This window comes from Cyanistes caeruleus, chromosome 5 (assembly GCF_971803275.1).
Source record: "Cyanistes caeruleus chromosome 5, bCyaCae1.hap1.1, whole genome shotgun sequence".
Lineage (NCBI taxonomy): Eukaryota > Metazoa > Chordata > Aves > Passeriformes > Paridae > Cyanistes > Cyanistes caeruleus.
Genome location: NC_141705.1, coordinates 13,442,864 through 13,465,564, shown reverse-complemented (window position 1 = coordinate 13,465,564; position 22,701 = coordinate 13,442,864). Strand labels below are relative to the sequence as shown.

The window sequence follows — 22,701 nt, the reverse complement described above, 5'->3', positions numbered from 1 at the left end:
TACGTACTCTTAATTTAGGAAATTGTTAAGAAACCAGAATCCAGACACATAAACTTTCTTTGTTTCTCATTGCTTGAATAGCCAGTCCTAGCCATTATAGGATGTGACTACAGGGCTGGACCAAAGGCAGTGCTGGCTAGTTTTATGGAAGTGAGATTCTTTGTGTAATTGTCTATACCTTGTAAAGGCTCTGCAAGGAAAGGACAACCTGGGGAAAAGGACACATCTCCCTTCCAAGTTAGCATGCTTAGTCCAACATCCATGATTTCTGTCCTGCTCTGCATCTGCTGGGAGAGTAAAGGCCTACATAACAGGATCTACTGTTGGCCACAGTCTGAAACAGTATCAGCCTAAGGACTCCTTTATTAGGATTAATTTTATTGTTTTTCTTGTTTTTTTCTGCCTCAGACAACTCAACTGTCGCTTTCTAAGACTATTCACAATGGTTTCAGGATCTTTCAAAAAAATAGCTACATGTGAGTCCATTTCTGTGTATTTTTAAGGGGTTTTCTACATAAATATGCATGTAAAGCAATTTATTTTATCTGCCACTTAATGCACAAAGTGACTTTCTAAAGCTCTTTGTAAGCAGCCTTAGATTTGAGTGTCCTTAGTACAGTCTTATGCAAACTTTTTCCTCACAATTGCTCTCCCTTTCAAAATTATTCAATGATAGGTTGAGCAATACAATCCTGAGATAGCCATATTCTTGTGTGTTGTTATTTCATTTAATGGAATTAATTTGACACAGAAGTAACTCGATTCAGCAGTATGACCAGCATCCAGTTTAGCATGGTGCTTTAGCACTTGCATAACTTGGTTTTTTGCTTAGAGAGGGTTTACTTGCATCCTATACTGGTCTGGAACAGCGAATGACCTTCCAAGTAATGAAGCCACAGGAAGTACTTAAAACCCTGATTTTCATTACAACCATAAATGGGAGGTAAGGGGATCTATAAGCAAAACTCTGCTGTGCAGCTACCAGTAATTTCAATAATGGCTAGTGGAATAAGAAGACTACTTTGAATATTCTTCTCAATGGCTTAGTATGTGCTGCCTATAGATTCCTGCTTCTGTTCACAGGTTAATGTTTTATTAATTGACAACATATATCTTAAAATGAAAGTAATGCCCCTTGAACCAACAGCAAAGTAGAAGGCAATAACATAGCGTTCTTACAAGATTTTTTTGCCATACATGGCATGAGTCATGCACTTGGACATAATTCAGCCACTATCACACCCTGTTCATATAATTGGCAATAAAACTAGGAACAATCTCACTGATAGTGACTTGCCTTATGTCAGTGTTCTTGCTTTCCCATGCTAGTTTATACCATGAAATTACAGTAGCTTGTTCAATTTTCAAACCTTTAATAGCAAGAGTGGGCAGAGGTCAATTCCAGCTGAGCTTTAAAGCCTGTACTTGAGACTGAAGAGACCAAAAGGTGGCTAAAATGGGAAATGCAAAAAACAAGGGCAGCAGAAAAACTGAAATACAGTAGATGACAGTAGCAAGGCAAACAGAGGATCTTGGGCTATATAAGATGTTACAAGAATTTATAACTTGGGGATTTCATGTGGCCTAAGTAGCTGTGCATACATCTGTCTGGATACTTGTACAGTTCCAGAGTAGGCTATCACAGAATCATAGAAGCATTTAGTTTGGAAAAGATCCAAGAGTGATAAGGTGCCTCCTTTGCCTCCTTTACTGCAGGCTAAACAACCTCTGTTCCCTCAGCTGCTCCTCATAAGAAGAGCTCCTGTCCCTTCATCAGCTCCTTTGCCCTTCTCTGAACTGGCTCCAGCACCTCAAATTCCTTCCCAAACTGAGGCCATGTGAGGCCTCACCAGTGCTGGGTACAGGGGGATGATCCCTGCTCTAGCCCTATTCTTTCTCTCCATTGGAAAGATTGGAGCCAAAATGATGATTTTCTGTCAATGTCTTTTTATTTCAGAAAATGAGAAAAAGGATATTTTATTCACTTGAAATTACTGTGACATTAATTTAATTTCTGATGTTTTCCTAGGATATGCTGTTCTGCTTACATAATTATTTCTATGAATTATTAGACCACCTAAATAATTAGTTGGTTAAAAAGTATTACTTACATTCCTAAGCAAAGACTGACAATGAAGTTTACTGTAGAAATATTGTTTTATAATTCAACTGCAACTGAAGCAAAGATGATCTTGTATGGAGAATTCCTTTGGCTGTCAGTAGTGCTCACCAGCTGAGAGAGTCCTGCTTTTGACAAAGATACTGTATTAAACTTTTGTGGTATCTTCTACCTCCCTGCTTGGACATCACAGTTCAAATGGCTGGCTTTCAGAGCAGAAAAGCATAGAACAGAAACACTGCTCAAAGCATTGTTTATTGTCAAAGAGGAAACACACCTTAGATCTATTAAGAATTTACTGTTAACTGTGAGCCTGTTTCTATAATTGAGATTTTATGAGTCTTGATATTAGTCCAGATCTACTCATTACAAAGAAAGGGAGAACAACAATGTGTCAGCAATGCTACCCCACACTGCTCAGATCCTGCTCCTCTCCCTAGCATTGCACTCATCCATCCCCTGCTCCTCCCAAAGTTGATGGTTTCACCCTCGTGGGGGGTGGGTTATGGCAACTCACCAGCACCTACAAGTCCTTTGGGGTATTTTTTTGCCTACAACTCCACAGCTTCTGAATTTATGATATAATTGTGTCTTTTATGCATGTTTGATACTATTTCTTTGACACTGAGTTCCAGTCACCTGGTAGCAGTGTTCAGGCTCAGCCAGAAGCCCGACCTGCCCTGGTGATGAGGCTGGTCTGGGGTTCAGGCATGAGCTGAAGTCCCTAAGTCAGGGCAGATACATCCCTGTCCTCATCAGGCAGGTCCACAGTGATGAGGCAGGGCTGAATTAGTCAGGGTGAAGGTCTGGAGCTTCACCTGGACTGAGGACAAGGGCTGAGAATGTCCCCTAGCATGCTCTCCTGCGGGAAGTGGAGGGGAGTCTCTGCTGTTCCAGGAGGCTCTCCTCATGGCTGGCTGCCATGAGCTGCTGAAAATGGTAATAACTAACAGACTTTGATCCCAATTTCTTTTGAAATGCGAAGCAGGCATTTCAGCCACCAGCCTTTCCAATGTTTCATAAGCCTTGGCAACATAAGGGAGTTTCGTATCTGTAGGTTCATGTAATTGAAACTTACTGAGTGTGACAAAGCATTTTTTGTACCATTTTTTAAACTACAACAAAAGACATTTAAATGTCTCTGGAAATCACAGATGAAGCTTGAGAGAGGAGAGAGAACCTACCTTACTAGCTTTTCCTTTTATTCCCCAGTTCCTCAAAATGGAAGAAAAACACATATGTCCAAAACATGCAGAATTTTACCATATTTGCATATCAAGATTTAATTACACAAATTAAGGTAGTGATACATTGAAGCCTATTTTTGTATTAAATTACCTACCCCTACTTTTAGAGGGGAACACTTTGATAATATCTCTTAACCTTAAAGAGAATAAATGGTGAACCACTGCTTGCCAGGTTTCATGAATCTGAGAATGGGAGAATAATTTGTTACACAAATATCTCTGATTATTTTTAGTCTCTAGATGAAGAAAAATGAAACTTCAAATCTAAAACTACAGCTAGACAAACTAAAAGGGTTTTGTAGCTTGAAGCAAAGCTGGTATTGGGGTTATTTAAAATAGCTGGACAGGTTGGATAGAGCATAGTCTGGCAAAGTTTATTTTCCTAGCTTGATTTCCAGGACTGACTTTCACAAGAAAGTAACATAAGCATATATTTCTACCCTGGGCTTGCTCTGCATCCTTTTTAGGCACATTCAGCCTTGCAAGGAATGTTGTACTCCAGGCTCAAGCAGGGCTTGCTGCTCTCAGGGGACTGGAGCCTTGCAACTCAAGATTTGAGCAGGCTAGTGACTGGCTGAGGTCGCAATGCATGTGAAGGCATTTTGATTCTTCCCTCTCCACAGAGATCAAGAGTGATGTCTAAGGCTAGAATTCGTTATATCAATGAGGATGATCCTTGAGTCAGGACACATAGCTTGGTCTGTAGGGTTAGCAATTCAAGTGATCTTTCAAAAAGATGAACAGTTCTCTGAAGATTTCAAGAGAAGTAGTAAACAATTCCCGAGTGTAATAACACTGCTCAAGTGTATTGGTCTCAGTAATTTTTAAATATTCTTTGATGTTCAACCAAAAGGAACTTAGATGCTGGGTACTCTGTCTTCAGGACTGAGTCCTAGGAGGGCTTCATTTTGTGGCATCATCCTTCTTTATAACACAAATTACTTTGAAAGTGTTTCCACCTGGAGTGAACCTATACAAAGCAGCAGCTCTGGTCTTACCTCAGGGCATGACCCCACGACATAAAAGCCTTCACTTGTCAATATTTAATTCAACATTTACTAAATGGTACATAGATGCTAGGCTGATTTCACTGGAAATAACTTTGTAAAGATTAAACTAGGTTTACATTACATGGAGGGTAATGTTGAAAATAACTCTAACATAATAAAAACATTAAACTCATGGCTCATAAGATTTTTCCTAAATGATGACATACTAGACTTGCATGTGTACATAAGAAAAAATGGTTAAAACAACACTAATGGCCAACACAGCAGAGGTAATTATTAACCACTTTTTCTTGCAAAATAGCTGGAAAATACTTTGCTGTAGCTGATCCAATAAGCTGTCATACAAATTAGTAAAAACTATTTTAAAATATTCAATATTCTTGTTCTGTTCCCCCCAGATCTGTTTGCTCTCCTTGTATAGAAGTATAAGTATTCAGAACTTTGAGGTTTTAAGATGGAAGGACTAAATAAAAATGGTCAATGTCCTGTTTTTTCTCCCAAAAATGTGGTTTTAGCAGTGCAGGAAGCAGTGCTTTTCCATCAAGGACATACAGCCACAGAAAGACACCAAATCCCAGTTTTGGTGGTTAGACTATGTGAAACATTAGATATTTTCTCTTTCACTCGCAAAGTATTTATGTATATGGTTAATTTTCCTATGGAACTAGCTTAAAACTAAGCTGTATGCTACTCCTTTGCTAGATCAGAACATTTTTGTAGACCCAAAATCTTAGCATCAGTTTGAGCCTGCATTTCCAAGGGGAGATATCTGCATACAAACCAACTACAACTTTATGTGTGAATGAGCATTCACACACATAGTGACAGACACTGTACAATTTCTGGTTATCACATTTTCACTAGCATTTGTGTTTCCAACTTCCTAATAATGAAAAAAGCATCACAAACATTAAAATTTCACAGCTTTCTGTTTGAATAGTCACTTTGTAAGCTTTTAACATAGACTTGCTTGTAATATTCTAATTTTTCTGCTTTGTTTATGATTTCTTTCTTGTGTGGTATCTAACAAAATAATTAGTGGTTTGGTTGTGCTAGTTCTTGGTCATGTAAGTTGCCCTTGGGATGTTTTCTTTGTATTCTTGCTCAAAATAAAACAGGGCAAACTAATAAACCTGAATCTATAGCTTGGGAAAACTTGGATCAAAGAGAAAGTTTGTTTAGTCTGAAAGGATTAGTCTTATCATAGAATGAGCTGCTCTTCAGTGATCATTGAATCAATGCACTTTGAACATGCATGTGTGTCCAAAGCATACACAGCTATGTAAAACTTGTTTTATAATGTAACACTGGCAGCTTCATATCCCTTCTTTCTTATTTTCCTGTCCCTGTGCTAATCATGGGACATCCTGAGCAACAAGTCCTTTCCAGTAGTGACAGATGCTGCTAGGAAGTAGAGCATCTTTGTTTTAGTTTTCATAATTTAATCACTTGGGATTAATTTTAAAGTTGTAAAAATTTCAGTTAAAATGTAGATTATTTGAAATGAAAGTTAAATGTATACAATGAATCCATTTGTATAAATGTATACAAGCCTGGAAGGTATCATCTCTCTCTTGTAGCTGAGATACAAGATTTGTTTGAAGCTCACCTGTCTGCTCCCTCATTCTCACTCCAGAAAATGAATCTCCTATTTTCTTTTAGCCATCATGTTACATAGAGCTAAAGTAAAAGACTGTATTTCCTGTTAATTGTAAGATATTAGATTCCAAGTCTTTCTACATAAAATGTGCTAAGGGATTTTAAGGAGAACTTCTTTCCTGTTGCTCAAAAGTGGTGTTCTCATTGATTAGCATCATGTAACTGGAGAAGGATGCCTTTGTTAAACTGAAGTAAATCTGATGCTAATATCTTTTGAGAACCTCAGCAAGGTTTATGTAACAGGGTCAGAGGTGATCTGTAGGAGCTGCCAGAACAATTACAACTTGAAATACAAGTTGTAATTAATAATTGTAATACAAACCAAGAACCACATGCTCAATAATCCCACTTTCCCCAAAAGAACAAAGTTACTTGAAATCCCAGCCAGAGTTTACAAGTTCAGCCAACTCACCTTTGTACAGCTGCTTCTCTACCTAACATCTCTTGAATATTTAACATCTGCAAATTTAGGTATAATCCAACTAAATTACCTATCAAGGTCCTTAGAAAAATGCTGATAAGACTGATTTAACATATATTGAATTTTCCAAGAGAGCAATATGTGTACAAGCAGGGAAAAGTCAGAGACAGCACCTTTTCAGAATGGAGTGTTCTTATCTCTCTTAGCTTTGGGATGTAAGGCATTTATAACAAAGTCAGAACTTCTACTCCCTTGTCCTGATCCATATTTTGTTCAATTTTTAAACTAACACTGATATGGAGCTTCTCTCTATGGCACAAAGATTTACAAGGTAAATCTTTTTTATTGGCTACTGTGAGGTTAATTACTGTACAGTGTGTTCTGTACAGTACTGTCCCAGCCTTCTATAATCTTGCAAAGGGGTGACTCCTCCCACATCATCTCAGGTATTGGCCACTCTTAAAAGCTATTTATAGCTCAAGTATTGGCCCAAGACATCACTGTTAAAAGCTATTTATAGCACGTGGAATGCTGTGGGTGTTCCTCAGTATAGTCACTTGTAATCAGGTAAAAATATAAGAATGCAGGTCCTAGCCTTAGGCACTTGCATTTCACATGTCTAATGGCTCAAATTCAGGAAGCAAAGCTTTTTCACGGTTTGTGGTATCTGAAACAAAGACCTCTTGTAGGGTATCACAGCCATACAAGGCAGTTTGTTTTCTATTGGGCAAAAAACAGACATTGCATGAATTCCAGCTGAAGCGTCATACTATTCTTTGTTTTTACTGTTAATTATTTATTACTTCTGAAATGGTATAAAAGAGTTAAACCTGGCTTTACATTCAATTTGACAACTTAGTTGTCCCTATTTTAGAGAAGAAGGCAGCAGCAGCAGTTCTGAAGAGGGCTGCTTCTGAGCTGCATTGAACTTTGCTGGAAGTGAAGAATACTTCAGGTAAGTGGTGAGTAGCATCTAGAAATTGGACTTGACACTTTGCAGCAAATTTGACAATGTTCTCAAGGGGTTGACTTGGGGAGGGAAGAATAGATTTATCTTGGTATAAACCAGTGTTTTGAAATTTATAAACAAATAATTTCCTGTGCTAGCCAAGTATTCAGCTTCTATGTAACTAGTCATTAACTCCAAAATCTTCCTCTCCTACTGTAACACATTTCTATGGAAAATAGCTTTAATTTTCACCAGAATTTTTTAGAAGAAAATCCACCAACACCAAACAACATCCCAAAACAGGACATTTCACTTTGAGATAGAAACTCAGTCTTTCCACCTCTCAGTATAAGAGATCAGATCATGACTTGTATGAAATATTGAAATGCAAATATAATAATTTATCATTTTGCAAAGGCACTTTAGGGTGGATACTATGGGTACAGGAAAAAAAGACATGTTTTTTACCACTATGTAAATTAATTACTTAAAATGCAGGTGTTTCTGGGAGCTGGGGTGTCTACCAGAAGTATTTGAGAATAACTTCTTGTAAATAGTTCAGTACCATGGGAATGCTGTGTCTAATTAAAGTCATACCCCATCTGATTCCATCAATGGTATTTTAATATTGGGACTGCTAGACATTTTTCATAAACACTGTAGGAAACATTGATTTGAACCATCTCACTAGAATCTGAATAGATCCAAATTAACAAAACTGCTTGAGAAGAAAATAATCAGTTCTTAATGGAGTTCCATTGTACCTATTTTAATCAGGTAGCTGTGTCATTTACCAGGATCTACATAAGCTGTTACTGCTTATTTAGACATTTAGAAACTCAAAACATCTTCTTCACATTGAACATTCTAATTAATCAATCTTTTAATTAATTGATGGTGGATTTCTTCTGTGTGAGTGTGTATTTATGCTTTAAAGAACCAGGGAGAGGAGCACATTCACACACCATAAACTAGGGGCAGAGGCATCTGTCACGAAGCACAGGCAAGTCCTCAGCTTACATCTCTTACACTGCGAGAGCAGCTCCATTTTTGAAAGGCACAAGCACTCAGCCATGGAAAACTTCTGCTATAGCCGAGTAGAAAAAAGATAGCAACACACAAGCTGTGGAATAAGAGTGAGGCGCAAAACTTTTCTCCTCCATGCTCTTTTGTCAGAGTTTTAGTGCTGAATTACAAAAAAAAAAAAAAAAAAAAAAAAAAAAAAAAAAAAAAGAAGTATTTTTGAAACATGGACTTATTTCCACTACAAAGCAAAGAAAACCAAAGTAATTAAGTTGGGAAATATTGTCTCCCTAAGGCAAAAATGGTTAGATGTCAGTCTATCATGGACAATAAGACTTACTGAGTCTGTTTGGGTTATTTTTACACCAGTGTGTTTTCCAAAGCTTTGTCATTCACACCTTACTGTGGTGTCTCTCTTGGTGTTTCTTTTTCCCGCTCTTAAAAGAAAGCAAACTATTCTGTGCTACAGTTGAAAGAAGTATGTCCTGAGGGGTAAAAAGCCCTTTCCATCCCTAAGAGGTCATACAATTTTATAAATACAAGTGAATTTTGTCAGCTGGAGGCTGTTCTTCCACATTTCTCCCATCCATAGTAGGGTAATGTTGACATAGACATTATTTTTCTATGGAAAGAGTATAATTTTGTATTTGGGAGACAGATAGGAAAGCCGTGCATGCCCATCAAGAGGAATTTGTGACAGGAGAATCTTTCATATCACAGATAAACTGCTTGAAACTTATTTGTGTTTTGCTTTGGGTGGAGTGACTGAGGCCTTGGTGTTAGCCCACACTCACCTGATGAAGATGGCAAATGGCCCCTCACTGGCCACTGAACCTTATGCTCAGACTGGACAACAATAATTGATCTCGTATAGGTTTTATACACTTTTTAGTTTGGCTTGGTCTTGTTGGGTTTTTTTTAACATCTGTGTACTTTAACTCAGCTTTCCTGAGGTGGTCATCTCCTTGGCAATTCTATTATTCAGCTTAGCAAATATGGCTGTTTAGAATCTTAGTTCACCTGAACTGCTCCCTTTGCATATTTGCTTTTTCTGAACATGACAGCTTTCCAACAGCTTTTCTTTTGCCTGACTTGTAGTCAGTAAATGAAAGTTGAATGTTCAATACAAGTTCAAAATTAACTTGGATTTCAGTAGGTTTATTCATACCTCTCCCAAGTCAGTTTGCTGTGCCAGTCATAATGTTCCATTTTTGTGAACTGCTGAGCCTTTCTTGCCAAGGCTAACAATTCATAGGACTCAGTTGTATTCCTTGTCCTACCAGTGAACTCAACCCATACATTGCTAAATAAACTGTTGGATAAGTAGATAAGCAAACTAAATTAGATTAGGAAAATCTAATCTGCTGTGACAAAGGAAAGATAATGAATAAATATCTTTGGATCGACAGCTTTAGCAACTTTAGCTGGTACTAGCAATATGAATTTCAGAGGGAAGGAATACTTTTCCACATTATTAAAATTTTTCAGTGAGTGGTAAACAACAACATCAAAGCAAATATGAGCTTTTCATTCCCCTAAATGGATCATCACTTCCTTAGATTTTGTTGAACTCTGCAATCTGAAGACCAGGTCTCTGCTTGCTGCAATCATGTCTCTCTTCCCTGCACGAGTCAAAAAGATGCAAAAATAACATTGACAAATCCATGCAGGCTTTACGTGACTTCTACTCCAACCCCAGCCCAGATTTCTTATTTTTTTCATCAACTAGAATGTCTGTTCTGGATATGGTAACATTCCTTTTGCTACAGTAAAGCTGATATCTTAAATAAGTGAAAGTGAGTTACCTGAAATATAGGAAGGGTAGCTCAATATTGACACTTACACTGATGGTGCATTGCAGTTAAACTTTCCAGACACACCAGACATATCTTAGAATGTTTTAAAGATGTTCTGAAAAAAATTCAGCAACATAAAAATAAGTTCAGTGAGGGAAGGCAGACACAATTTATCCCTGCTTGTGGCTTAGCTGTGAGGTTATGTTTCCTTAGATGCTTAGCAGATTGTTTCTCACTCTGTTGTTTCTGTTTCAGTGCTATGACCCATATACTCTTTATCAGCTTTTAAATTCCAGTTTGATGATGCTTTGTTTGTGCTCTGTCAGAACCTTCATTAATTTAATTATCTATATTATCCATATATGAAATCTGTATGGGATGTGGGATCTTCAATGAATAGGTCATGACATTTTTCATATACTTGTTGAATGTGGCATGGGAAAGAACTGTTTGATGTGACTAATCCTCTATCCTATAAAGTGAAATACATTTCCATGAAAGCCCTTTCTGAAGAACAATTTAGCAGTAATTCACTAAGGCCCCTTGAAGCAGAGGAAAAGGAGGTTTGCAGGTTTTTAGTATTGACCACACTGGTAAGTAGAGAGAGAGGAAGGTAACTTTTCTGGCTTTAGTACTTCTAGGATGTTGTTACATCTCTGGTTTCTCTTACTTAAAAGCTTAGACTGATATAATCTGATATAATGGCCCCAGTACTGCCAATGTCTCATAGAAGTGATTTCATCCTAAAAACCTCTTGTAAGTATCATGGCCTCAACAATCCCGTGTGCTGCTTCACCAAACTGCCTGCTACTCCCCACATCTCATAGCTCACTGTCTTGTAGACGCCTGTCTGGAAGACAACTTGTTTTCAGGACTGGATCTATCATTACCATAATGGCCACTTAAGCAAAAATCTTGAAATGCGCTGTCATCTCAAGGTGTTGAAGCAGAATAACACAGTAATCCATGCTCCAAATTGACTGAACAAACTGGCAGTCTGCCCAAGATCATACAATGAAGCACCATGTAAATATCAGATCCTCTCTGAAACACCAGAAACCAGTTTAGTTTCTTTATAAATTAAGATTAAAATGCCCTATAACATTATTTAAGTACATATGATGATGTACAGGCAAGAATTTTCTTGACAGAACAGTAAATAAATGGACTTCTTCTTTGCAAATGCACAATGACCTAGCTCACAAAAGGTCTAATAATAATTAGAATCACACCAACAATTAATCCAAATGCCTTGGCTGGAACTCAGCCATAGTAATGTAGTTCCACCTGATTAAACTTCTTTAATACTTGCAGTGGGTCTGATGTTCCTCCTCTGTTAGTGACAGCATGTCTACTAAAGAGCCTGTACCTTTTTTCACCCCCGAACAGTAGCACAACTTCCCCTCTTTTCTTCCTCAGGTATTATTTAACAAGGTGGAGAAAAAACAAGAATTTAACAAGAATGGAGAACAAACAGCAAAGCAATGGCATGATGAAAGAAAATAATGGAGTCAAGAAAAAAGTGGTGAGTGAATTCTTCAGTTCTTCTATCAAGGCATTTGTTTTCTGTTTGGAGACTGGAGGCTGAAAATAATTATAAAATAATAATTTGGAACCTATATGAATACTTACGCCTTTTTTTGAGTAGCATATGTTTAGTTTCTGTAACTAACCAAGAGTGGTTAGAAAGGATCAAAAATTGTGAGTGTGTTAAGGTGAGAAATTATGTATATATTAATCACATGTAGCCATGGTATTTGTATTTGAGTATGAGCTGAACTACTTGCACTGCTATTTAACATGAAACAAAACAAAACACAGGTGTCTGATTCATCTTAAATACACTGTATATTTCAGGGACTTGATTCTCCTAACTTGACTCTTTTACTGCTTATGACAATTCAAAGAGGTTATAAATGTTGTCCAGATCTTCTATCAATGTGTACAATAATTGTACACATTAATGAGCAGCATCTGGCTTTCTATTCAAACACCAGTCATCTTGATCTGAGCCAGTGACACTTCAAAGTTACTGCACCATAAACTGCTTTCCAGCCTCCATTGTTCAGTGGCATTACTTACTTTGTCTTTGAGAGCTCTAAGCTAGTTCTGAGATGTGCAATATATCAGAAGCTCAGATTTACACCAAAATCAGCTACAGTCACTTGGGGACAATTCCCAGATGCACTTAATACTCATCATTGCCAACTAGAAGGTATCATTTAACTCTTAGCAGCTCAAAATTCCATGCTTGCAAGTAGGTACTTTCAAATATAATAGCTGAAAGCTTTTATCTTCCCCGGGTGGCATGTCTAATCCCCATCCTTAACACAGCAGTAGTGTGGCATGTCAGATCTAAACCTCCTAACGTTGTGGAAACATCCTTAACATCTTAATTGGCTACAAGTTTTGTGGCACCTTCACTTTCCAGCCTCAGCAACACGGGAAAAGTCTTCCTCACCTAGGGGAAAGGTCTAGGGTCTTGCTCACAGAAGGGCTGCCCAGGTCTCCAGTCGGGACCGCGGCAGGAGCCCCTGCAAGCCGCGGTCCCCCAGCCCCAGTGTCACTCTGGGGCAGGGCCGAGATAGCCACCAGGTCCTGGCATTCCCCTGCCCTGCCTGCGCTGCTGGGTAAATCCCCGCGGAGGGACGGGCAGCCCCGGGCGCGGCGGGGGACGGGCACATTCTCCTAAGTTATGTGCGAGCACGCACAGAGTGAGCTCGTGTTCCCATCGCTCGAGTCCTGCCCGCAGCCCCGGGCACCGGCTCTGTCCCCTCCCGGGAGCCGCGTCCTCCCCCGGCTGGCGCTGAGCGACCGGGGCCGGGACAGGGGCTGGGACAGGAGCAGGGACAGGGACAGGAGTAAGGACAGGGACAGGGGCTGGGGCAGGAGCAGGGACGGGGACAGGAGTAAGGACAGGGACAGGGGCTGGGACAGGAGCAGGGACAGGGACAGGAGCAAGGACAGGGACAGGGGCATGGCCAGGGACAGGAGCAGGGACAGGGACAGGTACAGAGACAGGGGCAGGGCAGCCGCGCCCCCGGACACCCCCGAGCTCCCGGCGCGGCCCCGCGGCCGCTCCCCCCGCGCCGCTGCCCGGCGATGCGCGGCCGCTGCGCGCGTGCGGAGGCGGCATGGACGGAGCGGCGCAGCCCGAGGCGGACTCGCTGGTGCAGCGGGGAGCGGGCGGCGCCCGCCGGGCCGTAAGTAGCGCGGAGCGGCTCCGTGCTGCGGAATGCCCGCAGCCCTTACCGCCGAATGCCCGCGGAGAGCCCGGCGGGGCGGGAGGGGAAGCTCGGCCTGCGCTGCCCACGCCTCGCGGAGGATTAACGGGAGAGGGGGTGATTCCGATCCTCTCGGGCGCCGTGGGGCGGGATGGTGCACGGAGGCTGCGGGAGCCGCAGTAACAGCCCGGGGCTTCCCCGAGCGCCGGGCGGGGCTGGGGCTGCACAGCCCTTCCCCGCTCGGAATGTCGCTGGTGCCGGTGCAGGGGAGGCCGGCGGTGGGCAGCGCTGGAAACACGGCAGCCGCCGAGCCGGGACCCGGAGCGTGGGCGGGGGTCAGCGGGGGCCGGTGTGTGCCCGGCCGGGGAGCGCAGCCGCTGCCGCGGGTGAAGCGCAGGCAGGAGAGCGTAGAGCGAGGCGAGGGCACTGCTGCTTCCTCGCTGCTCCCCAGGACCACCCTCTCAGGGCAAGGGCAGAGCCAGGGAGAGAGGGACGGAGGTTTCCTTTATCTCCCGCAGCCCCGAGGGCAGAGCTGCCGCAGGGCGCCGGGTCGGCGAGCACCTGCCGGGAGCAGCTGGCCCCGCGGGACCTGGCTCTCAGTAAGGGTATCCCCAGGGTGGTGCTCCAGAGACCAGCTTTCCTGCGTATTGCTAATTGTAGCAATATCTATTTAAAAATATTAAGCTTCCTTATGCATGTATGCGATGTTTACTGCTAGCAATTGTGTTTAAGTTTAGTCTGAGGAGGGGGCTATAACTAACCAAAGTACGATAGTCTAACCTGTGTTTTGAAAACTGAAGTGCAAACTGAAATGCAAACTGTCATGCAGTAAATGAAAAGACAATTTGAGACTCATGGTAGCCAGCACAAATATTTCATGGCATACTGAACAAGGACTGGAGTTGAGAAAAGCATCTGCAGACCATAGTGCCTGGGATCTGTGATTAGGCCAAAAACGTGGGCTTTCACAAACAAGCAGTCCTCGGGTACCTGCAGGTCTTTGCTGTGAGCTGCCATGCAGCTTTTCTGACTGAGCACTTGTTGCTGTGGTGATGGTCACACGGTCCTGCCCTTGGGCTGACAGTAGTGATGCATGGGCACCTGCATGGCCGTGAGGCCAAGGAGCACCTATGAAGGAGGCATGGTTGCCTTCTTGATTTCTGGCCATTTTAAAAGACACTGTGGCTTGTGCTTATCTTTCCTTTCCTTTTTCTAATGTTGCCACAGGGTAAATAGTTTTTTGAGCAACAGTTTGATTTTCTTTTACATTCTTGCTTCATTGTGCTTTTGTCTTTATCTGGTGTTACTGAAGCCTGAGCAAATATTTAAAATACTGAATGAGGAGACAGGTCATGGAGAAGTTGAATTTCATATTCCAAGTTCCAAAACCTCTGAACTGAGTGAGCCTGAGGTTTTCTGCAGCAGCCTGTATGCTTAAAAACTTCATGGTATTGAGTAAGTTTCTAAACCCAGTTATTACAGTGTGAGGTTTTCTAAGCACTTCTGTGATTTGCCCTGCATTATCTTCCACTTAGCCTCATGTACATATAATTTGCCTTTACTGAAAGTTTTGTGCCTTCATTGGTGTTTTTAATAACCATTAGGCTATAAGTTCCAAATATTTTTCATTGCAGGATTTTTTCTGATGTGTCTAATGTTGTTGGAGTAGAGCCTTTTTAGAACATTGCACCAAGATTACTGCATGACACTTGGGAACTCACGCTTATTGTTAGTGAACCCTTTGGGAGCAGTCTGGTAGACCACCAGAAATATTTCCCCCAGCATCATTCATTCAGAGTAGTAGCAATTTCTTCTAAGTGCAGAAATGCTTGTGCATAGCAGAGAAATAAGCACCCAATATGAGGTGTTATCATCAGAAGTTAAATAAAGCTATGTCAAGTTCCTACATTTTGTTAACAAAGTAATGTGCAAACTCTGTGTGTGTGTGGCAGGCTCATTTTAAGAAGCTGGCTAATAATAATAAACTGTGTTTGGCTTATGTAATGATCTCAACGGGATATATTTCTTACAAGGCTTTTCACCCCCTGCACACTTCCTCCTGACCTGACCAAAACCAGGCTGGTTAATGAACTGTGTAATCTCTTAAAAGGTTCCCACATCATGTGGAAGAAGTTAAAAACACTCAGCCATCCTACAGGGTGCATTTTGAATGCTCAGAGTTGGCAGCTACGAGCGCTGCAGACCCCACGTGCTGGGGGTACACTGTGCTCTGTCCCCAGAGCCTGGCTGTCTCATCCCTTCCCCACAGGGCACAGTCTGTGCCAGCAGTGTGGCACAGGAGCTCTGGCACATGCCAAGAGCCCCGGTGTGTTCACCTGCCCTGCTGTGCCCGCAAGGCTGCTGGAGCTCGTTCCACTCCACTGTCACTGCAGCTATGCCATATGCACAAACCACATTTTCCATGCAGCTTTGTGCAGTTGACAGAACGTATCCACTCATTAACCTGTTGTGGTGTGGTGAGTGATATAACTGAAGCTGAGTTTCTTAGTCCTGATTAAGCAGGTCTTCCTCCTTTTGAAAGGATTGAGGCTTCAGTGACTGAGGATGCTGGGAATAAATAGCAGTGAACTGTGCCTGAAATTCTATGTTCTTATCATAGCTGTTTTTAAAATTGAAAGTGCATTAAAAATACATCAATTTTAACACATTCAGAGTTGTTTTTCATTATTTACATAACAATATTTGCAATTGACCAGCCACCAAAACACTAATGTCTCTTGGGAATGGCTGGGAATGGTCTCTTCCGCCACATTCTGTAATCCAGGAGGAGAAGTAATACTGGGGAAGCTGGAAAGGAATGCAAATGCAAAATCTCTCAAATCAAAGCAGTTCTGCATTTTATTCAACAGCTGAAGTGGAAGCAGAAATTGCAGAGTTGGGCTAAAAAGAGTATGAGGAGGATGAGGAGGATGAGGTGAAAAGACCTGAGGAGAGAGAAGTACAGGTGTGCCATTGGGAAAATGGGCACTGGAGAGTGTGTGTGGCAAAATGTTATTGTTGGAAACTTTCATTTAGATTACAAAACCTAGTTTTTAGACATAATTTTATTCTTTTTGGTCACAATTTCATTAATCCTTATTGTTGAGGGGTAAAGGGCAGGGTGCATGCCATTGCATGAGTCTTCATCCAAGTCAGATCTACCCCCAGACTTCTTGTAATACCTTATGTAGTAAGGTGATACAAATAGAAATAACAGTAAGTATATTATATATTATATGTTATATATTATAGATTATAGATATACTATGTATATATATACTATAATAGAAAGTAAGGTATGCCTTATTTCATTGTGCTAGTGATATACTGTCAACAATTTCCTTTGCTGAGATTATGCTTCCCCAGCATTTTACTTTTTGGTGTGGGAGCTGGTAGAATGCTTGCAGCAGAACTCTGTGAGGTTGAAAGAAGTTCAAATGTTCACTTATGCTTCCATAGATGTTAAGCGACATGCTGTCACTTCGAATGTAATGTGGCTCAGATTGAGCAAGGAGAAGTGTTTCAGGCTATTATTCTGCATCAAGGGCATCTGCCTGCAGGTGCTATGCAAGATAGCTAAGGGGTGTTTAAAACCCCAGGTACATTAATTTTGAGTGTGTTAACAATGGCTGCATCTTTTCTTTGTTTTTCAGAACTGGTCTGGGAGTCTTATTTTAGCCTCCTTAACTGGTGCTTTTGGGTCGTCGTTTCTTTATGGTTACAATCTGTCGGTGGTGAACGCTCCCGCAGGGGTAAGTGACTGGCTAAAGTGGAATTTAATATCAGTAGAGGGCAGCCTTGTCCAACTATTGTGCTCCTCAGCATCCTGCCTTTCTAGTCCTCCTGATTACAAAGTAGGAGAGGATTAAATCTCATAGAGATTTTGGGCAACGTTCCCTTGCCCAAAACCTTCTTTCTGCTTCCCATGAGGTTTTCACGTAAATTCAGTAAGTGTCAGAGAGCTAAATGCTGCCGTTGAGGTGAGTGAATGCACATGGTTTGCTTCTTATTCTCCCAGATCCAGGCTAATCCTGAATCTTCCTGCACGCTTTCATGTGCTAAAGTATTTTTTATATCTGACTAGTGAGAGTATTCAGTAGCTGCATACACATATTCAGCAACTTCTGTTCATGTAATTCAGTTCTAGAGGGTTACACAACATTTCATCCACACAGCACGATATTATAAATAATGCTTCTGGCTTCCTCTTAAATAATGAGCCCCTCTTCTGCGTTTTATTGTGATGCCTCAGTATACAAGAGTTGTGGGGATTTCATTAAAACATCAGTTATTACAAATGAAAACCAGAACATTTTCTTTTTACACTGGCTGTCTAGAGACCCTCAACACAGTCAAGCACAGCAGGAAGCAATTCAGTGGAGTTGCAAATAACACTATTTTGAAAAGTAGCTAGTAAATATTGGGAATTAACTGTGGAAATTCCATTTCAAAATAGTTCCTTTCCAAAGGTAAGCTCCTCCTTTTATGAAAATATCCTATTAAAATATGTGTCTAGATTTCCACCTAAACAGGTTTTTCATGTTAAAGCTGGATGAAATATTTATGCAAATAATGAAAGAAGCATTTTTTAAAAATTATGTTTCATATGTGGATTTTATTTGGTAAACTGTACTCCCAAAGGAGTAGGAAGAGACTCAGCCTACAGAAATTTTTAATTGCTCACTTCATAACTTCTGGGAGTTTTTGTCAAGTTCCTGGTGTTTTATATACTGGTAATTCCAGGTTGGATAAATTGGATGTTAGCATGACATGTCCAGCCATCACATCACTTTGCAGTCATCAGAGGATAAACACAGCTTAGAAAAAATCAGCAAGAAGCTCTAATTCTGTGAGCAATGGTATTGATTGTCCTGATGGAAAAATCCTTCCTGTACTGCCTTGGGGCTGTCAACAGAGCAGTGAGAGCGAGCCAATTTCTAAACCTTTAAGGACCATTTGGAAAATGGGCTGTCCTGGCAGTCAGAGCTTTCCTGTCTCTTTCTGCAGGAGTAAGGGAAAGAAAGGCTGTGCTCCTTGGCAGCACTCAGAAAGTTCTCTTTGAACCATGAGAGAGATTACAGAGGTGTGGGTGGGGAGGTTGAAGATGCAACCCCGTGACAAATACTAAATTCCAGGTTTTGTACTTAATGACACTTCCAGAATTGTCTGGTTTTGAAATCTTTAGTGTGACTTTTGGGCTGAAACCGGGCACTATGCTGATGGCTTACACCATTACAGGTGTGCATGAGGTCTCACTTGACATTTCAGTGTTTGATTTAGAACTTCATATCTCTCTTATTCATATTAAGATGTACATTAGCTAGGGCTAAGGAGTAGTTCTACTGACAAGGAAGTAGTGTAGTTCAAGAATAAAATATCACTCTGTCCTCTGGCCCTCTCTCTAGCTCCAGGATTAATTAATGTGTGTCATTCATTTGCCTGAGACAGACCACCTTCCTGTCCCTGTCCCTGTCCCTGGGGCTGCAGTGACTGGGTTGAGGGGAAGAGCATAGGCTGAGGTCACAGCCATGGTGGGGAGCAGTGAGCCATATCAAAGCTGTGCTTCTTGCAGCACAAGAAAAGGAACCTTTTCTCCATCTGTCTTCTCCTGTGTGTTAAGAAATCAGTCTGCTGCAAGGTGACCCTTTGGGAGTACTGATGTGACTGAGAAACACTAAAGCAGAGCATCTTGTAGCTGTAGATAAAAGCAGCTTTGTAAGAGGTTATACTGGGAGTGCAGTAATTCCTACAAGTTGTAAGCAGAGTTTCATTTATAAACCTGGTAGGACAAATAACTTCTTGTGGTGACATGCAGCTTACAGCTGACATCGTAAGATTTGCCTTCTCTCCATAGGATACTGGGTATCTTCTGCCCCTCCTTACTTCAGTACAATTCCTCTTGATGCTGAAGTCATCCAGCCTTACAGAAGGGTTGTATGCTCCTTTGAGAAGCAGTGAAAAAAGGCTTGATAATGACAGTTAACTAAAACCCAGAATGTTTCCAGGATCCTCAAACTGAGAGCATAGCAGGATGTCAACAGGAGCTGATGGAATGAAAGAAGTTAATTTAAGACTGAAGTGTTGAAGAGCTATTTGTAAATTCTTGTGTCCGTTTTCTTTCAGTGCCACAGTTTGTGTCACAAATTTGATGAGTGTCAGCTCATCAAACCACAGGGGAATTCTCCTATAGTTCTCACTGGTGGGCTTTACTTCAGGTCATCTCATGAGGCAGAGTTAGTCTAAGTTCCTGATTGTTTCAAGGGGGAAATAAGCTTCACATACTCTGTTCACAGCTGAGATTGCTTCCCACTCAGTTCCCTGTAGTTCTCTGGGAAAGAGCATGGCCCATTACAGGTATGATTCCCTGAGAAACCCAGAATTACAAGTTTCCATGGGCTTGTTCAAAGAGTTACCAGAATTTATTAAAAACATATGGGAGCATTTGGCAGTAGTAAGACAAAAGATTTAATTGAATACAAGATGAAGCTGTCTTTTTCTGAGCTGCATTTCTACAGTTCATTTCATGGACTGATTGTGGGCAGTGCCTGTGAAACAATGATGTGCTTTGTGCTCTGTGCAGGAAGCAAAGTCCCTGCTAACTTTCTGCTTTGTAGCCCTTGCCCTCTTCCTGCAGGAGGCTGCAGCTCTGAGTTCCTATGGCACAAACATACAGCCTGCTGTGACAGCTGGTTCAGTAGTTGTCACTGTGTGAATGACCTCTGTAACTATGGGTAAGACAAGGAAAATATTTATCTGGTTTTTAAAATATATCCATTAGATTCGTACATATAAAACATTCTATATTCCTTATATTCCTCTTCTCGTTCTCATCCCAGCACCACTATCATCATGAACTGAGGCAGTTGAGAAAATAAGATACTGATATCAGCCACCATTTTTTGTAGGCTTTGTTTAGGGCCTAAAATTTTTGTATATAGGTTCATGCCTTTAGTGTTATTGAGACACCTGATCAAAATCCCAAAGGAGCTTTTACACAAAATTCAATGGATTCAAATTCAGTGGATTTATTCTACCAGGTTTGTTTTGTTTCATGTGCATCTCCTGAAAATCTCTGTGTTTTATTAGCCTTCTGTTTCTTGGCAATGGGAGATCAGAGAGAGGTGCTAGTACATGTCAGAACATCCATCTATCTGTTACTAGTGAATGATTTAGTTTGTACTTTATTTTCTTGAACATTTGCAGTTATTTGATGCCTCCTTGTAAATAACTAAGCTATGCTGAGAAAATTAGTCATAACACAAGGGGAGAGTAATTTGCCTACCTATTTTTAGCCATTATCATTAACAAGAAATGCTAATAATGTTCTAAAAGTGTTTTCTCTTAGTATTCATTACTATCAGAAATTAATTTCAAATAGACAAGAAGATGTCTGAATCTAAATATAATCTGAGTATTGGTGTTAAAGAACTAAGATGCTTTTTCTTGATTTAATGGCAGATTCATCCGGAATCTTACTGTGAGACTTCTAAATTATTCAAGCCCCAAATGGACTTGTTTTTTTTAAATTTTTATTCCCTGTCTATTTAGAAACATTTAAGATAGGATGGGAGAAATAACCCAGTTCTCCTTTAAATTAAGGGCATGAGAAGTTTACTAGAAATTTGATAGATGGAAGACAGAAGATTGTATATTCTACCTTCACTTTTCCTAGGTATTTTGTAGGTGGAGAGATGATAATTCAAACTAAAGGCCCTCAAATAGAATATTTCATGTGTTCAAGGCCAGATTTTAGATGAAGTTTGAAGTTCCTAGTTTGAACAAGGAAAAAGTAGTGGCTTATTATGCTGCGTCCTGTCCCAGGATCATTTAGGAGCTGTTACATTGTGAAGAAAATTGGAGAAGAAACTGGGAAGAAGTTCCAAGATTAAACTTTTGATATTGTAGAGCTTGAGAGCTTTTCCTAAGTGTGTTGTGCCCTTCTGCTGTGATGGCTGCAGTTTCCTGGAACTGTATCCTCGCCAGAGCATCAGGCACCACAGTGGCACTTCCTCAGTGCTGAAATGGGAGCAGCATAAAAACAAGGAAGCTTGACTAAATAGAATATTTAGTCAATAAATAGGTGATGTCTCTGCAGGCAATACAGAGGCTATGTTAAAGTGTTGTCCTGGAGCTATGACATCTTTACCTTTTAAAAAGATGAATAGCTTAGTCTAATTAAATATTGGGGAAGGGAAGTTGTTAGAAGGCATCTTTCAAAAACCTGTAGTTGTCCTCATGTGAGGAAAGCAGAGGAAGAGTGTAAACTTTGGCACATTAAAGGCTAAAGAGTGTTCTTGTCCTGGACATTCTTGTCTACCAGTGGGGCTTTTTCCTCCATCTGCTTTGCTACTGCCTAGTAGTTACATGTATATATGCTAGGACTGATTCAGTTAGTTTTATTGCAGTTGTATCTATAAATGAGGCCCCATTTTTTTGGAGGAGGGAGACAGAAGAGCAAGAGTGATTCCTGCAAGAAAGCTACTTTGGGTTTTCTGGGTTTTTAACTCTTTCTGTTTCGCTCAGCTGTATTCCCAAAATGTGATTTTTTTCACATATTTTTATTATGTATTTTCTTACAGTATATCAAGAAGTTTTACAATGAAACCTGGGAGAGGAGGTATGGCTTCTCAGTGGATGAAGGCACGCTGACGCTTCTCTGGTCCATAACTGTTTCTATTTTTGCCATCGGTGGCCTTGTGGGTGCCATTATTGTTACTCCAATTGTGAAGTTCTTTGGAAGGTAGGTGTTCTGGAAAACTTGCATTTTCTAAAGTAGTTTCCTTCTTAGTCTCTCTAGAAAGTTTTACTTTTATTAAATAAAAAATAATTTAAAAAAATCTTTCGATTCTGAAAACTTACTGTGCATCATTTGAGTCACAGAAGCCATTTATCCTGAACGAGCAGTGGGTTGAGATGTCAAGGAGTGTGACTTGTCATGTGTGCCAAAGGAAAATACCCTAAAATAGAAATGATTTCACAAAGGACTGACAGAATCTTGTTTCATGAGTCTACTGAGTATCTAACTGTAAATAAAGAAAGATATCAACATATCTCATTTGCTTCGCAACAGCATTTTCTGTCATGTGCTAATAAAAATTTACTTCAATTTATATCCTTCAAATTCAATTCAATACTTCAGATTTTTTTCAGTCTTTGTGTAAACTTAAAATACAGTTTGAAGAACTGGCCTAGGATGAAGTTCATGTATGGCCATCCCCAAGAAGGGGTACACCATCCATTCTGTACAGTGCAG

The 22,701-nt window shown here is 40.6% G+C and overlaps 1 protein-coding gene across 4 annotated transcripts in view; it reads left to right on the top strand.

Moving 5' to 3' along the window:
* The window catches only part of SLC2A9 (solute carrier family 2 member 9), a 103,612-nt gene that overhangs the window by 5,889 nt on the left and 75,022 nt on the right, over positions 1 to 22,701 (top strand). Inside the window, exons 1-4 of one of the 4 annotated variants that reach the window (XM_086889103.1) lie at positions 7,063 to 7,411; positions 11,644 to 11,749; positions 17,102 to 17,200; positions 22,028 to 22,188. In XM_086889103.1, the coding sequence (XP_086745229.1) occupies positions 11,687 to 11,749; positions 17,102 to 17,200; positions 22,028 to 22,188 (323 nt within the window). In that variant the 5' untranslated portion in view covers positions 7,063 to 7,411; positions 11,644 to 11,686. Of the gene's footprint in view, positions 1 to 7,062; positions 7,419 to 11,643; positions 11,750 to 13,330; positions 13,428 to 17,101; positions 17,201 to 22,027; positions 22,189 to 22,701 lie in introns of those variants that run through there. The other 3 variants (XM_086889105.1, XM_086889104.1, XM_086889102.1) reach the window with 3 other exon arrangements.